This window comes from Hippopotamus amphibius, chromosome 4, assembly GCF_030028045.1.
Source record: "Hippopotamus amphibius kiboko isolate mHipAmp2 chromosome 4, mHipAmp2.hap2, whole genome shotgun sequence".
Taxonomy (NCBI): domain Eukaryota; kingdom Metazoa; phylum Chordata; class Mammalia; order Artiodactyla; family Hippopotamidae; genus Hippopotamus; species Hippopotamus amphibius.
In genome coordinates, this window is record NC_080189.1 from 21,348,986 (window position 1) to 21,364,950 (window position 15,965).

Sequence of the window (15,965 nt, forward strand, 5' to 3'; positions counted from 1 at the left end):
CGCTCCTAGAAGAGATGCAGGTTTATAGAACCAGTAGGATCTGGCTCAGCTTGTGTTGGTGTAGTATGTAAGTGCATTGAAGACTGGACTCTGGAATTGGTCGGACCTCTGTAGGGGTCAAGGCACCGATCGCTAGATGTGTGACCGTGAACAAGGTATTAAACCTCTCTGTGCCTCTCCTGTAAATAGAATAACATTAAGGCTTCATGGAGTTACGAGGTTTAAATGAGAAGGTAAATACATGTAGAATGCCCTGCATCGTGCCTGACACGTAGCAGCCACTCAGTTGCTAGCAGTTCTCGTTGCCCTTATTCATGTAATGGCCCGGGAGCCAGCAGCTGGTCCAGCCTACCTGAATTTCGTGATTGTCCATCATTCAGCGCATCCCACCACAAACTCCTTTTATCCACGTCTTGTGTGAGACTTTCAGCAGATGGAGGGATGGATGCTTTCCTTTCTGTTTTCTGAAACAAGTAGTGGATTGGGGTGGAGTGATGTGAAAGAAAGAACCACCTTTTTTTTTTTTTTTTTTAAGGTCTTTTATTTTATTTTATTGTTATTATTTTGGCTGTGCTGCGTGGCTTGCAGGATCCCAGTTCCCTGACCAGGGGTCAAACTCGGGCCCCCTGGCCCTGAGAGCGCTGAATCCCAACCACTAGACTGCCAGGGAATTCCCAAGAACCACCTTTTCAATTACTGATTTCCCACCCTGGCAGAGTGGGCAACGGTGGGGGCCATAGCCCATCCTGCCTTCCCGGGCCTGGAAAAACTTGCCCCATTGGTGCTCCCTGGTCCACCCCTCTGTCCCTGCCCAGTTCACCTGGTTTCTTCAGATGTCCACATCCAGCACATCACTTCCTCCTAAAGAGCAGGGAAGTTGGAGCCAAATGAGAAAGACCATCGATCACTCAGGCACTGAATCCGATTTCCCTCGGGGATCAGACCACGGGGCACTGGATAGGACTCCTTTCTGCCAGCATCCCCGAGGGGCGCCTGCTCCTGCCGGCAGCCCAAAGAGGCTGGAGACCAGCCAGGCCACACAGTATCACTCTCGTGCTGTTGCTCCAGGGGTGATTCACAGCTGGGGAAGAAGCCCGGCTGGGCTGGGGGCCAAGGCCATCACCGCGCGGTCAGACTTGGGTGGTAATCCCAATTGGTTTTGCATGAGCTCCCATTTCATTCAGATTAAGGAAGGACCTGGCCAGGGTGGACATCTGGTCGCTTGGGGGTGGGGACAGAAGGAGGAGGGCTACTGGAGTCCAAAGCATTTGGATTTTCAGGGCTAAATATATCTCTTCTTAATTCCTTCACCAGTTTTTTTTTTTTTTTTTTTTTTTTTTGCTGTTGTTGTTGTTTTCCTGAGCTTAATGGGAAATCTGCAAAGAAGAGTTTGAACTTCATTCATTTATCTCTGCAGTTTTAAAATAAATATTTGTCAAGCACAAGTGTTTCAGCTTCAGAATCAGGAATGACTGGCGAAAGCCTCTGTACAGACCAGAGACCCCTGCCTTTGGTGGCACCCCCAGGAAGTAAATCTGAAAGCCATCAGGAAACAGGGTCCCTTGTGTCACTGGAGTGAAAGGAAAAACATGGACTCCAGGGTCAAATTGGATTCTCATTTGACCAGATTCGACAGCTCAGGCCAGCTGTTTAATGCACTGCGTCTCATTTTCTCCATCTATTCTGTCAGTACATCAGGTAGGACTTTTGATGTTGCAGAAAGCCTTTTTATCACTTTAACAATAAATACTATCCTGAGTAACTAGAAAGGCCTATCCTAGTCCCCAAAGATGTACAAGCAAGACCTCGAAGACTCGAGCCTGAGGCATAGTGAGCCAGGGAGGAGAACACGAGATTCTTGGTGCAGCCCGGCTTGGTCTCCCCCATCCGTTTTCTTTGCCGTTCCCAACGTGAGGCCCGTGGTGGGCAGGGACCACTCCTGCTCCTTTGGGCCTGGCCTCTGGGCAATGGGCTCACGGCCTCTCCCTTGCCTGTGGTGGGGGCTCGGGGCCGAAGCTGGACTGCGGGCAGTGCAGGATGTGAACTCACACCGGCTCTCCTCTTCCTCTTCTCCACAGATCCGGGTAGACGGGCCCAGGGGCAATGCCCTCCAGTATGAGACGGTGCAGGTGGTGGACCCCGGCCCCGTCCTCCGGGACATGGCCTTCTCCAAGGACCACGAGCAGCTCTACATCATGTCGGAAAGGCAGGTAAGGCTCTCTGAGCTCTGTCAGACATTTGTCTTGTCGCTAAGGACTAGCCTGTGGCTGCGTGGAAACCTATGGGAGGCCGGCTGCAGAGAGGGGATTGGATTTATTTGGCTCAGTGTGTATCCTTTCCGTTATGCTGCCTGGGGACAGAGGCTGAGTGTGCCGAGACAGAGAATGAAACAATTCAAATATCAAAATATCCGTGAGTCGAGAACAAATCCACCAACTTCAGAGCGAAGCTGTGTGTAGGTGCACGGCCAACATTTGCTCTCTTTTGAAGAAACATGGTACAGATGCCCAAGTTTTTGGTCTGGATTTCCCTGCACACTATATTATCTCCTACCAAGGTCATCTTCCTGGACCCCGGAGGTCTATGGTGGGCAAGGATTTGTCGCCCAGAAAACTTAGTTGAAGGCATATCATGGAAGAGTCAGATGGATGGAGATTCAGAAACAGGGTCTATGCCTGTGAGGCGAGATGCTGTAGCATGTGTCCTGAGCCTTTGTGTGCACCTGGAACTCTAACGTGCAACCTCCAGCAAATTCCATGAAGCCACGCCAGGCAGAACGAATATGGTGTGGGCACGGGTGTTAGCCCACGTGGACTAGGAAGTAGAGTTGGATTTGCTTCTGGAACTCAGCTGAGAACGAAGTTCTTCAGGGATTCTCGAGCTCAGAACAGGACTCATACATTTGCAGCGGGCAAAGGAAGAAATTTCGCATTGGAAATTCCATCCATTTAAGGGTATTTCCTGGGCGGCCCTCATTCACAGCCCGCAGTGTCCCACGCCGCAAGACACACCCCACTCCAAGCGTGGCTTCACACTGGCATCCCTCGGCCCGGCGCCTCTCTGGAGGGTGGGTCACTCTGGGAGCTGCCCTCCCAGCCCCTGAATATGCATGCGTTAGCTCTGAGCGGCAAAGGCAGGTTCCCCGTCCTATTCATCTTCACTAGTGAGGCCTGAACTCCCCAGAGGACCTTGCTGACAGAGCCTGGATTGTTCTCCCTGTCCCCTCGCTGCAGAGTGGGGGAGATAAACAGCGCATTATGCCACCCACGGGGCTTGTGCTTTATCCCTTGGCAGCCCGCGGCAGCTCCACCCTCCCCAAGAACTCAATGACATCTTCTCGTGGTGTGGGACCCCCCCCCCCCTTTTAGCCACACTGGGACCCATTGTGGTGCCCTCGTGGAGGCTGCCATGGCTTGGGACTGGCCCCATGTGGGGCCGAGAGGGGAGCATGTTATCCCTGGAGTCAGCACTGATATGAAGCTGCTCCTTTGCTTTCATTCCTTATTTCTTTTCCTTGGGGCCCGCACTCCCCCTCCCTGCCTACCTCCAAGGCCCTCGACACCATCCAAGGACTTCCAAAGAGGAAAATATAAAAGCTGTGTGGAGTCCCCACTCTGGTTGCTGAGTTGGGATTCTGAGGTTCTTCATTTCACCTGTCCCACGTCCCTGAGAGCTCGGTCAGTGGTCAGTACCCTTTCGGGCTTGACCGCGAGGCAGGCTGGGAGCTCTGGCTTATGGGCACATCAGGAAGGAGAGGAAGGCAGGGGTGGATAGAATCAGGGCCTTCATCCATCCTGGGGCTGCTCCTCACAGAGGAGGGGTGGTCTGCCACCCAAATCACTGTCCCCAGGCCCTGACGTCAGGGCCAACACTGGCATCCAGGGGGGTGGCAGATCCTTGGCGGGAAAGGGTGATGCAGCAAGATGGGTAAGCAGACAGACCTTGGTGTCAGGATGTCCGAGCATGAACTTTGATCCCACCATTTACTACGTGTGATCTCAGGTAAGCTCTTCACCTTTTTAAGATTCGTTGTTCTCAGCTGGCATGTGGGGGTGATGATAAAACCCACCAGTGTGGTTCCAAGGATCAAATGACAGAGTACATGTAATCAGTGTGAACGAAGCCCGGCATGGAGTGTGGGCTTGAGGAGTGGAGGCACTTATTCTTATGACACTGCACCAAGAGTTTCCAGAACCAGCTGTGTGTGGAGTCGGTCAGGTGGTGACATCAAGATTCTGGGTGGTCTCTCAGGGGTGGAGCATAGGAGTCCAGGTCAAGGCCAAGGCAGTCTCCTCAGCAGGGATCCAGGCCCAGTGGAGGACAAGTCAAGAACCCACAGCCTGCAGCTCATACTGGGCAAGAGCAGCTTAGTAAATATATCCGGGGATATACCAGGCCCCGGGCATCAGGACTAACACCTACCAGCCTCCGTCGGCCGGTGGGTGAGTCTCAGCCATGACGGATCAGAACACTTTGCAGCCTGGGACTGCGGGCTGAGGGTACATGGTTGGCGCTAGTGTCAGCTCTGCCTGAAAATGTGCTTCATTTGCTTTCTCATCTAATTTTTGCTTGTCCCTTAAGACTTATGGGGACATTCTCCATTGAGCTGTTCCTGACCTGTGGTTTACACCTCTGTGGTAGTTCTTCTCAGACTGAGCTGTGATGACCTTCTTGTCTTTCATTCCCAGCAGACTGACAGCAGCTGGAGGACAGCTCTATGTCGTCTTCACCTGCCTAAACCTGGCCTTATGAACCCTTGATAGTTATTTGATGAATGAATGGATGGATGAATGAATGAATTCCCAGTGTCTTCCCTGAAGCAGAATTAGAAGAGAGGACTGATATGAATGATTTATTGCTTATCTTAATTCCCAAGTTTGAACTTATGTAATTAAAAGACTAGACTTTACATAAAGCCTTCCCCAAACTTCAGTCATCTGTTTATCACCGCCATGACTTTTGCCCTGCTCTGCACTATTTTTGCTGTGCGTTTTCATTTACATAAACTTGCTAGTTAAATTTAAATAGCCTATTTTAACTATCTCTTGATTAATATTATACATCTGATATGCTAGTCATATACAGTATACTTAATTGTGATGTTGATTTATAATAAGAATTGTATATTTGGTCTTCATCCCTATTTCTGGCACAAAATTACCACAATCCTTGGAATTTCTTGAGTGATGAGAGCAAAGGAAGCTATTGTTACAATTATTTGCAAGCTGAATAATCCTATAGCTGGGATACTGTTTCTGTTGTTATGTACATGTGAGTTCCTCTCATTTCTTGTCCAGCGAGAGCTGCTTTCTAAGTACACATTTTCTGAGAGTGGTTGAATGCGCCCTGCTAGGTATCAGTGTCATTTTGTCAGGGTCTGCCTGTCTCTTGCAGTGCCATATTATGTTTCTGTCTTTTTCCTTTCTGTGACTCTGGGTATCTCCCTAGGGCTGTGTGTGTGTGTGTGTGTGTGTGTGTGTGTGTGTGTGTGCGCACGATTGTGGACACGCACGCACACCGTCCCCTGTGTCTGTCTCTGTGTCTCCATCAGTCTCCTTGCTTTGTACAAGCCTGTGTGTATCTATATGGTATATATTTACTACAACTGCAGTACTCCCAAGGGAATGTCTCTACACACTGAAACCGGTGCGATAAACACCTGCCAAATGGATGGGAGAAAAGTGAGAGGAAATGTCAGCGAGGCAGACAAATGAGGAGACGAGGTGGCAGAGCCGGGCTGTCCTCAGGTGCCCTGGAGCGACCCCCTATTGGGGGGAGAAGCAGCTGTTCCGCCCACAGGGAGAGTGTCTTCTTTGATAGGCCCCAGAGCGAGTGGCAGATTTCTCGGTGAATTTCAGCATCCCTGCCACCCCACACGCCACCTCTCCCCTGCCTGAGAGCCAGAGGCCTTAAACACGTGTTTCTGCTTTTGAGATACACTTTCAGTTGTGTCTGGGCCAAAGCCACCTCTCATGGCGTTCTTTGTTTTACTGACTCCTGTGGACAGTGGGTCAGCTTCCAGCTGCCTGGGGACATCACAGCCTGTCCCCTTCATGAGCTGGTGGCACTCCAGTCCTAGCTGTGGCCCCAGGATACAGATGTCTGCAGGGGCTGAGGAGGCGGGTCTGCCTGTGGTCAGAGTTACCTAGGAAACCAGGGCCCGGCAGGGGCTGTTCTGCTTGGCTCCAACATAATCCCGTAGTGAAGTAGCAAGGACCATCTTGCTTTGTAACGAATCCCCCAGGCCTGATTCATTCATTTACTCAATAGATATTCACTAAGCCACTACTTTGTGCCAGACACCAGTCCCGGCACTGGGGGTTCACCAGTGAAGAAACAGATAAATATCTTTGACTTTAGGAGCTCGCAGTTTCCGCAAGGAGGAAGCAACCGAGAGGAATCAACTTGCTAAATAAGTCCTGTAGTAGGTTAGCAGGTAACAAATGCCATGGAGCAGGATAAGGGGGATTGGGAAGACTGGTCAGGGTGAAAGGGTTGAAATTTTAAACAGAGCGGCCAGCAAAGGTTTCTCAGGAAGGGCATTGAAGTGAAGGGGCCTCTCGAGGATCCCTATCCTCTTCCCTGTTCTTTGTATTCCTTTTCAGGCTCTTTGCCTGGCTCGTGAAATTGAGAGATGGTTAAGCCTGAGTGGTGGGAGAGAGGGAACTGGGGAGAGGATGCTTTGTGAGTGTGATTTGTACCATGTTGTGGGCTTCAGAAGGAAGCTCCGTCCAGGGGAAGGTGGTATTGGGGTTCAAGACAGACAGGCTCACGCCCCTTGGGACTCAGACCCCTATCTGGGTGATGCCTCTGCCGAGGCCCCTCCGTGTGATGAGGGGACCATTACTGCTCCTCTGTGTCTCCGTGTCCCTCCCTGCCCACGCCTGCCTGCCAGGATGTTCTGAGATGAGCCGATGCAAAGCCAGACCAGCTCCGGGGTCCATGGACGTGGGTCTCATACACGTACAGTGAGTCTGGAGAGAGCTCCCGCGTCCAAGGTGATGGCTCCTGTGAGAATGCTTCCACTCTCTTGGCGCGGGTCCCCAGGCACCTGTCGCTCCTCCCGCCCCTGCAGGGCCGCGCTGTCCACTCCAGTTTGCATTCGCATGGCCGACGCCGTGACAGGGCCATTTGGGCGTTTTGCTCCCAGCGCCCGGACGGGCCTGTTTCTGATAGCTCCCGGGAGAGGGGACTTGAAGTGCAGGCCTGAGAACGCGGGACAGCACGCGCGCCACCTCAGACATTCACAAAAAGAGGAAAGCTGTTGCGGTGTTTCACCCAGTTGCGCTCCGTCAGAAGCCTTCCCGTTTGGAGCTGTTCCCGAAGGTTCCCGTGCATCATGACTGAGATGTTCCACGTCTCCCTTCCTTCTCCCTGGGAGGGACCTGGACAGGGGGATGACTTCCTGCTTCAGGTCCTAACTGCGGTGCTGGGACTTGGATTCTCCATAGCGTTGTAAACCTCAAGGCTGGAAAAGCCCTCAAGGCTTCTCAGGTGTAGCTCTCTCCTGCTGCCTTTCCCCCTGGGATTCACGAACAGACTGAAGCCCAGAGAGGTAAATGGCTTATTCAGTGTCACACAGCAGGCTGGTAGAGGAGCCAAGTTAGAACCCAGCTCAACTTCTACTACAAGGTCTGCTCCGGGCCCCTGTTCCAAAGAGGACCGTGGAGCTCTCGGTGGGGGCGAGAGAGGCGCTTCATCTCCTAGTCTTCCCACCAGGACAGCTCTGTACCCCAATCCTTGGCCGCTGAAATAAGCCTCAGAAATCAAAGGACTTGCTGGTGGTGGGGTGGGTTGAATGAGGCGCTGGAGGAGATGGTAAGAACTCAGAACTGCCCCACTGCCTGGGGAAGCAGGGCCCCTGCTTTATTCTTCCTTAGTTCCAGCCCAATGCCAGTTGGGACAAGAGCCCACTACTTCTTCTTCTTCTTTTTTTTTTCAAATATTAAGAATTTATTTTTGAAAGTTATTTTCTGATTTCCTCCCCCGCCCCTGATCTCCACTCCTGCCACCCCCACACTCCCTCTATGTGGTTTCTTGTTCCAGTATGCCTAAACAAGATTGCAAGAGCCCACTTCTATTCTAAAACATCTTGGGGGTACACAGGGCCCCAGACACAGCCAGGACACCCCATAAGGGGAGTAGGCAGCAAAGCACCCTGCCACCCGCACATTTCTTTTCCAACTGACATGCCTCTAAGGGGCCACTCACAGAGGCGTGAAAGCCTCCAACTTCTGAATAGGGTCGAGTTCAGTAGCCTCCCCAAGAAGAAAAAATGAGAGTGCCTGGCATTTCTCGGACGATCGTGGGGGTGACTGGGAGGCAGAAGTGTGCGCATGATGGAGACCACAGGGTGGTCGTGAATAGGCCGTGAACGTGGGACTTCACCCTGGCCCTCAGCGCTCACCAGCTCTGCCGCCCAGAGCAAGTCACTCAAGCAGAGTTTGTGCTTCAGTTTCTCCAGTTGGAAAACACGAAGGGTAATAACCAGCTTTCAGGCTCTTAGGACTGAAGGTGGTAAATGTAAAGTGCCTGGTATGGGTGGCTACACAATCGTCATTACCACTGCAGTTATGGCTAATAATCTTAGAGGATTCTGCCGCCAGGGGTAGGGACACCTGGACAAACCACTGTTTGGTGGCCGAGGGCCAGTTCAGCTCCGGCCACCAGCCCCCCAGGATTCCCTGACACCCCCAGTCCATTTCAGAATCCCCCAGGAAAGCCTGAGCACCCCCTTCACACCTGCTGGCACTGCATCCAGGAGACTGACGGGCCGGGGGCCTGGGGTCTGCCACCCCAATCAGACAGAGCTGCGTCCCTCCGCAGGGCTTGCTGGGGTTTCTTTGTGCCTCTACTTCCGCTCTGGGGAAGGAATTTAGTTTGAGTCCAGCCCCACTGGGCTTGAGGTCATCACATACTGGGCACCTGAATAACACCTGCCAAGACTTCTAGGGCAGATGGGAAAATAGCTTGTTCTCCTTCTCTGTGCCCTGAACAAGAGAAGAAGAGCTAGTATATAAAGGTAGGGCAGGGGCGCGCGGGGAGGGGGGGGCGTGGGAGGAAAGACAGGAAGTCCAAGGGCCAGGTGATGAGGGGAACGCCCAGCAGCTCTCTCATCCTGAACTCCACTGGGCATCTGTCTGGGCACTTGTCCTGATAGATGCACTCTCAGCTCGGTGCCAGTGTCCCGATGCTTTCGGGGCACTCGAAGTGTCTCTGTGAAGACCACCACCTGTAACGTACCACTTCACAGCACGTGCGGAGCCTCCACAGCGCGGGCAGGCAGGGCCAGGGGCTGCGTCTCTGCCACCTTACAGGACCCTCCCCGTGTGTGTTTATTAAGTGCCCACTGTATGTCCAGCACAGGTCCAGGCACTGTGCAGAATGGAGAAAAGCAGAGGAAGGCATGTTCTGGAAGCTCTGTAAGAGTGAGGTGGGCGCAACTCCAGCGTGCAGGCCATTGAAAAGAAAGTGGGTCCAACTGTGGGTTCCAACTGGAACTGCAACCACCTTGTGCGGTTGGGGCCCTGGTGGAGGTAGATGTCAGCCCGAAGGGCATGCTCTCCTCGAGGGTTTGGGTGGGTATCACAAGGTCTCTGGTTTAGAGGCGGGAGCTCTTGGGGATTTCCCAAGACAAGTGTCAAGTCTGTGGGTACCCCATCCCCTTACACAGAGTGGGTGCGGATGGACGCTAACCCCCCTCAATCCCAGCCCTTCCTCCAGGGATGGCATCTGAATGGAAGTGGTTAAGTTCAGTGAGAACCGATTTGACTTATGCTTGAAGTTCTGCAGAAAAAGAGAAATACCGGATACTTAAGTTGTGTCCTCAGTCTGAATATTAATGAGACGTTTTCAAAAGTAAATAGATGCGTGTTAACTGGTGCCATTGTTCAAGATGACTAGTTGGCATTAGTGATGTCACATGACTTTGCTAAACACAATATAGGTATAAAAGTAGAAATTACAAATGGCAGAATTATATCTGATCTGAGTCTCTTAAGTGCATTTCAAATTCTACGTGTAGACAATGGAGACATGAATGTGAAACTGACTCAGAGACAATGCGATCATTTCAAGGGAGTGTATGATGGTTGGGGAAGAGACTGTCTGGATATTTAAAGGAAGTTGTGCAAAACAATGAAGGAGGGGAGAAATAGGTATATCCTCCTTGAAAAGGCTTCAGTGCTGGTGCTGAAGGCTATCCAGTACCTGCTAGGTAACCTGAGGGCGTTCAGGGCATGAGCTGGACCATATGCCCTGGTTTCTGGTCCTGGCTCTGCCACTTTCCACCTATGTGACTTTGAGAAAATGATTTAACCTCTGGGTACTTCAGTTTTCTCAACAGTAACATGGGGATAGGCTAGTGCCCACTGCCTGGGTGGTTACAATGAGTAAATCAGAAAATGTATATACAATTCTGAGTGCAGCACCTGGCACTTAACAGGGGTCAACAACTCTTAGCTTTCAGTTTCATTATTTTCAGTATGCTGGCCTATTAGAAGGGTGCCTATATTTTATTGATAAAAATTCCGCCTATAATATTTTTACTTCCCTCATTCTTACACTCACTGCCGTCTCGTCCAAGACCTATCGGGCCCGTTTTGGGGTACCTGAAATGGCAGAGAGCAAACCAAGGTGGCCTCCATGGGTCACACGGCTCAGTCAGCTCTGCCTCCCAGCCTGGGTCCAAGGGCACTGGGACTGCTCTAGTGGCCTGTTTGTGCCCAGCTCGCTTCCTTGAGGTACTGCCTGCGGAAGGGGGTCACCACTCACACCTGCAGGTGCCCTCGGGGTAGGAGGAGAGACCCCCTCAAGGGAAACCCTACTCCCCTGCAGCCCCCTTTAGTCCACAGGACTTGGCGATAACGCTCACTCTTGTTTGTCTCAGGAGACGAGCGGTACACACGTGAAGTGTCGCAGGTACAGGAGGTCTCCCACTGGTCCCTTGCCTCGGTTCCACTTAAAACATCAGCTGTCCAGGGTTCCCCACATTTTATCATCAGAGCCAAAGTTTTGCAGGATATTAAAAAATAAAAGCAAAAGCTTTCTTTGGTCAAATACATTTGGGGAAATCTGAGTTAAGCAGATATCTTGACTGTAGCATTTCTTAGAGTGTCCGTGTGCTATCGAGTGTTATAAATCTCCAAGCTAGGGGTGCACTGGCAAATTTCGGAGGTCATATCTCCCAGACTCATTTGACCATGAAATTCACTTTACCGGGAGCACCCAGAACGGAACCTTCACTCGGAAAGAACTCACTTTTATCTTTTCCCAGCTTTTCCAGGTTTCTCTCCCTTCTCTTTAGCTGGTCTCCCTGGCTCTAGGCCTGGCCCTGGTCACTCTTCTTCTGTACTGTTTCATCCCTCTACAGACTGGATTCTTGGTCTTAACTCTTCTGAGTTTGGGAAATGAGGGTTCTTTTGATCTGAGCCTCAAGGTCACAGCCAGACTTTGGGTTCTCTCCTTCCAGTCCCACCCCAACTGGGCTCGCTCTGCTCACAAGCACCCCCAGGACCATCTCTCTTCGATCCTAGGTACATGGAGCCCTCTTCAGCTCTGAACTTGGGCCCCAGCCTTAATCCTCAATTCATTGTTCTTCACTGAAAAGGTACCACTTTTGCTAAAATTATGAAAGTTCTGCATCTCGGTTAGCATCACCATTCAGATGTATACGGATCTGACCTGGGATTCGTGGATTACACCCCTTTGCATCTTCTCAGATGGTTCTTAATGTAGGAGCCATTGTTCATTCTCAGATCTTTATTACTCTATCTTCAATAATTAAATGAAGGCGGATAATCCGATATTCCTAAACTCACAATGATTTAGAGGAGACCATTTATGTATCGTTTTGCTCCAGAACAGCAAAGATCAAACTCGAAAACATTCAGTGCCCTTTTTTGCTTCCCTAGGATAGCGGTCTTCAAGCGTACTTTGATGCTAAACGGCACTAAGAATAATGGGGCCAGGGAAGAAATGATTAGAACAGCTATTTATTTTTCTACTTAAAAGAAGAAATTAGGCTTCACTCGTATTTACTATACAGTGGATACCTGGTACTGTTTTCCTGCCTTAATCTATGCATCAGCCATTTCTGTGTCAGGAAAGCACGGAGGTGCGTGGGAGGGGCCACATCTCCAGGCTGTAGACACTGGTGGTCTTACTGACTGATTCATTTTCAGTATATGACAACAAATTTGCAATTTATGTGCAACCGATAGTATCGATATTGTAAAAAACAATTCTTTAGAATCTTTACAATATTTTGCAATGAGATGGGAGTGAGCATGAAAACTTTCTTTTTTTGTACAGCACAGAGGTGTTCTGGTTATGGAAATATAAAGATTTTTCTTTTTAAAGAACCAAAATGTTCCACATTTGCTGACCTTTTCAGCTCTGAGAAGCAGCTGTCAGAACTATGCCACTTTGCTGATAACTCTGAAAAATTAAACACTTCCTCTGCCCCCTCAATAGAAAGGTAAAGTGTTAACAATGAGTTAGAAAGTAACTACTTTCAGAAAGCATTTATGGCATAGAGAGACCATTTGGGAAGAAAAAAAGGATGTTTGGAAATATTTTCACCTTTATAGGCTTTGATAATGAAGAAATGTGACACGAAAAACTCATATCTCAAAACTTTAAAAACTTGGAAACAGAATCTCCTACTTGCCTAAAAACCTTCCAAATAAAGAGTTTCTGCAAATTTTAACCCATTTGCTAAAAAATATAAAGATTCAGCACCTTCCGATTAGTTAAAAGAACAGCTGATTGACATCAGAGAAGATGGAAATCTACTAGCTGAATTTCAACAACAATCTTCACATAATTGGTGCATGAAACCAAAAAATATATATCTCTTGACTTAGTCAGCATAGCCAACAGTGTGCTTTTTGCATCTCTGTGGCTACGTGAGGTGCCTTTTTCTGTTATGACAGCCATTAAAGCAAACTATTGAAATAAATTGAACCCTAGACCTCAAAACCTCGTATCACTAAGTGCTAAGCAAGGATTTTCGAAAATAATGAAGCCAATCCTAAAACATCAGTCTCGCCATTATTCATAATAATTTTCGTGGTGACAGTAAAATGTTTGTATCGTTCATGAATAATGGAAAATAAAAATTAGGATGGTATTTTATCTTTATCTCACTTCCTAATTTCCTAATTTTGTGTATATTTAATAATGCAGTGATGTTAAGAAATAGAACATGGGTATTCTTTGTAAACAAATATACGAGCCTTGTAAGTGCGTGCTCAAAAATTGTTTTTTACTATGAGGTATGCCTTCGAAACTCTTTAGAGACCCACTGGCCATTGGAGTGTGTAAAATTGCAGCTGCTTCGTAAATTACTCTCATCTCAATCTCTGATTTTCACTTTCTTGTTATCTTTTAAAACCACCTCCTCTGTACCTGAGAGTTTGTTGTTCAGACCCAGCTCAGAAGCCCATAGAGCCCATGGTGAGGTGGTGCTTTGGTCTGGGTGGAGTCATTGTGGTCAGTTTCTTTATTCCTGGGTAATTTACCCAATGCCGTCTAGATCTTTCTAGGGCCCAGATCCCTGATCAGCAGATCGAAAATTCCCTCCGGAACAACAGTAAGGAATGTGAGTGAGTGCTGACAGATAAGAAAACCTTCAGACAAGCAGATAGCATCACTATGGCTATGGCCGTGAAAGCTGGTGGGGAAGATTCTGGTATCAAAATGGCCAGAATGACTGTGGAGTTTGAGAATCGTTACACAGACATAAATTGGTCTGTCCAAATTTAGCCTTTTCTCATTCTGTCTCCCGGTCCCCACTCACTTCTCCTTTGTCTCACTCCATCCCCATTCTTCCTTGTATCCTATTTTTGGCATTCCTCCCACCACCACCTTCCTTATTTATCCCAATCTCTTATCTCACTCTTCTCCACACTCACCTTCCATGTTCCCCTCTCTGGAGAGGGAGGCAGAGCTGAAATTGGGGTCAGGCCAGTGTTTTTCAAACTGCTGGTCATGACACATTAGTGGGTCAAGAAATCAATTTAATGGGTCATGAAATCAATTTAAAGGGTCATGACCAGAATTTTTTTTTAAATGGAACAGACGAAAATCAAATAGAACAGTGTCCATCAAACATAGTAAAGGTAAGTGCTATCTGTGAAACTATATATGTACCTGTATGCGTGTGCCCTGGGTTGCAATGTAAAACACATCTCCTGCCAGAAGTCCTGGTCAGAACAAACACCACTGGCCTAGGGGAGAACGTCTTGCAAACACTGGCAGTAAGTTGACTTTGGCTTTGAGCATCTGGCTCACATTTCGAGCCATGCTAATGACGTCATCTGACCCTCCACTAGTTTTTAGTCAAGTGATTTCTCAGTTCCAACAATTTGGTTTCAACAGCTGTTTGTTGGCAGTTTGGTATGACAGCTTCGGGGTAGTGTGTAGGCGCTGGACGGAGTTGGGCTAACTGGAATCGAGCCTCGGCTTGTTGTGAGTCTAGACTTCTGGGTCTCCATTTTCTCATTTGTGCACCAGTTCAATACATTCCAACCTGTTCTTTTGTTAAGGTACACATGGAAAATGAATGTATGTGTACAGCTCGCTAGGGTGATGGAGGTCCCCTCATGACCAGAGGGGACCAGGCTCTGGGGGCACGTCTCCTCCAGGCATTTCCCAGATGCCCCAAGGGCTGAAAGGATCAAAATGGTAGCACACCTGTGTCCCATCCCCAGCATCACTGCCTGCCACCAATTCCCAGTTGGGAAACACTGTCCAGTTGACCACAATATACAAAACAGGTCTGGAAATCTTTGTCCTTGTAATTCTGTGTGTAGGTCCCCATGCTGAGATGGGGACAAAGGTGCATAAGACACCGATGCCATCTAGAAGCCTCCTATTTAGTGGCTGCCCTCACCACCTGCAGTCTGCAGGAGACATTGTGTGGTCCAGGGCCGGCTGAGTCCTCATCAGCTTTCATATGCAGTGACCTCCTTTTGCCCCGCATCCTGACACTTGAAAGTTTCTTTTCTTTCTGTGGGAACTGAACACAACTCTTGAACTGCCTTGCAGTCTTGATATTTCTTAGCTATAGACATAAACTTGAAGCAAATCAAGATGAGAGGGACAGACTCCAATGGCTCTCCAAATGTCAAATTCTGCTGCATTCACCATGTGCACCGAAGGGAATAAAACTAATTACTACCTTCTTAAAGAGCTGAGCATGGGTGGATACGCCCTTGGAAGTGGCCAGCAGAAGTGCTTCTTGCAAACCGTTCTCCCCATGCAGCTGCCTGCAAGTCTTTCTGCTAGAGCCTCGCTGCCCGAGGACCCCAGCCTCGGGCCATTAGCGAGGAGGCTGGTCATTATTAACTAGTTGGCATTGACTGATGACACCAAGCTTCTTTTTTGGCCACGCATGGGCTGGTGGCAGGCACTTAGTTGACCTCTGGAATTTGGAGTTTATTCTGCCATGAAAACAAAGAAATAAATTAGAGCAATGAACAGAAGCCCCCATGGTTAGACACACTAGTTAGAGCCAGCTCACCAGCCTCTGCTGGTCCCTTCCTCAAGGCCCACTGAAAGAATCCTGCCTCCCATCCCCTTGGTTGTCACTCCCAGATTCCTGGCACTCTTCCACTCTAGACCATTAAAATGAAAAGAGATTTCTGTCCACCTTTTCTTGCCCTCTTGAGCCCGGTGCCATGGAAAAAGGTGGTATCTGTGCAACATCTTGCTTACTGGAGAAGATTCAGAAATTCTGGGTTTATGTAAGGGACCCTTCTTTACAATATGCTTATATAATAGACTGTATGTTAAGAGTACCATGGGAATCCTTCTGCAGAGGAAATAACTCTTTTAACACGGTCAGCAGTCATTTACTTTGTCAGGTTGTATTTGATGTTTTTTTAAAAAGTGAGTGTTGGTGGGAATGTAAGTTGGTACAGCCACTATGGAAAACAATTTGGAGGTTCCTTAAAAAACTA

At 49.0% G+C, this 15,965-nt stretch overlaps 1 protein-coding gene across 3 annotated transcripts in view; it reads left to right on the top strand.

The window, feature by feature from the left end:
* PLXNA4 (plexin A4) overlaps positions 1 to 15,965 on the top strand; it is a 362,426-nt gene that overhangs the window by 207,893 nt on the left and 138,568 nt on the right. For 2 of the 3 annotated variants that reach the window (XM_057733462.1, XM_057733461.1), the window contains exon 3: positions 2,079 to 2,210. In XM_057733462.1, coding sequence (XP_057589445.1) covers positions 2,079 to 2,210 — 132 coding nt within the window. The remainder of the gene's footprint in view (positions 1 to 2,078; positions 2,211 to 15,965) is intronic. The other variant, XM_057733460.1, reaches the window with a different exon arrangement.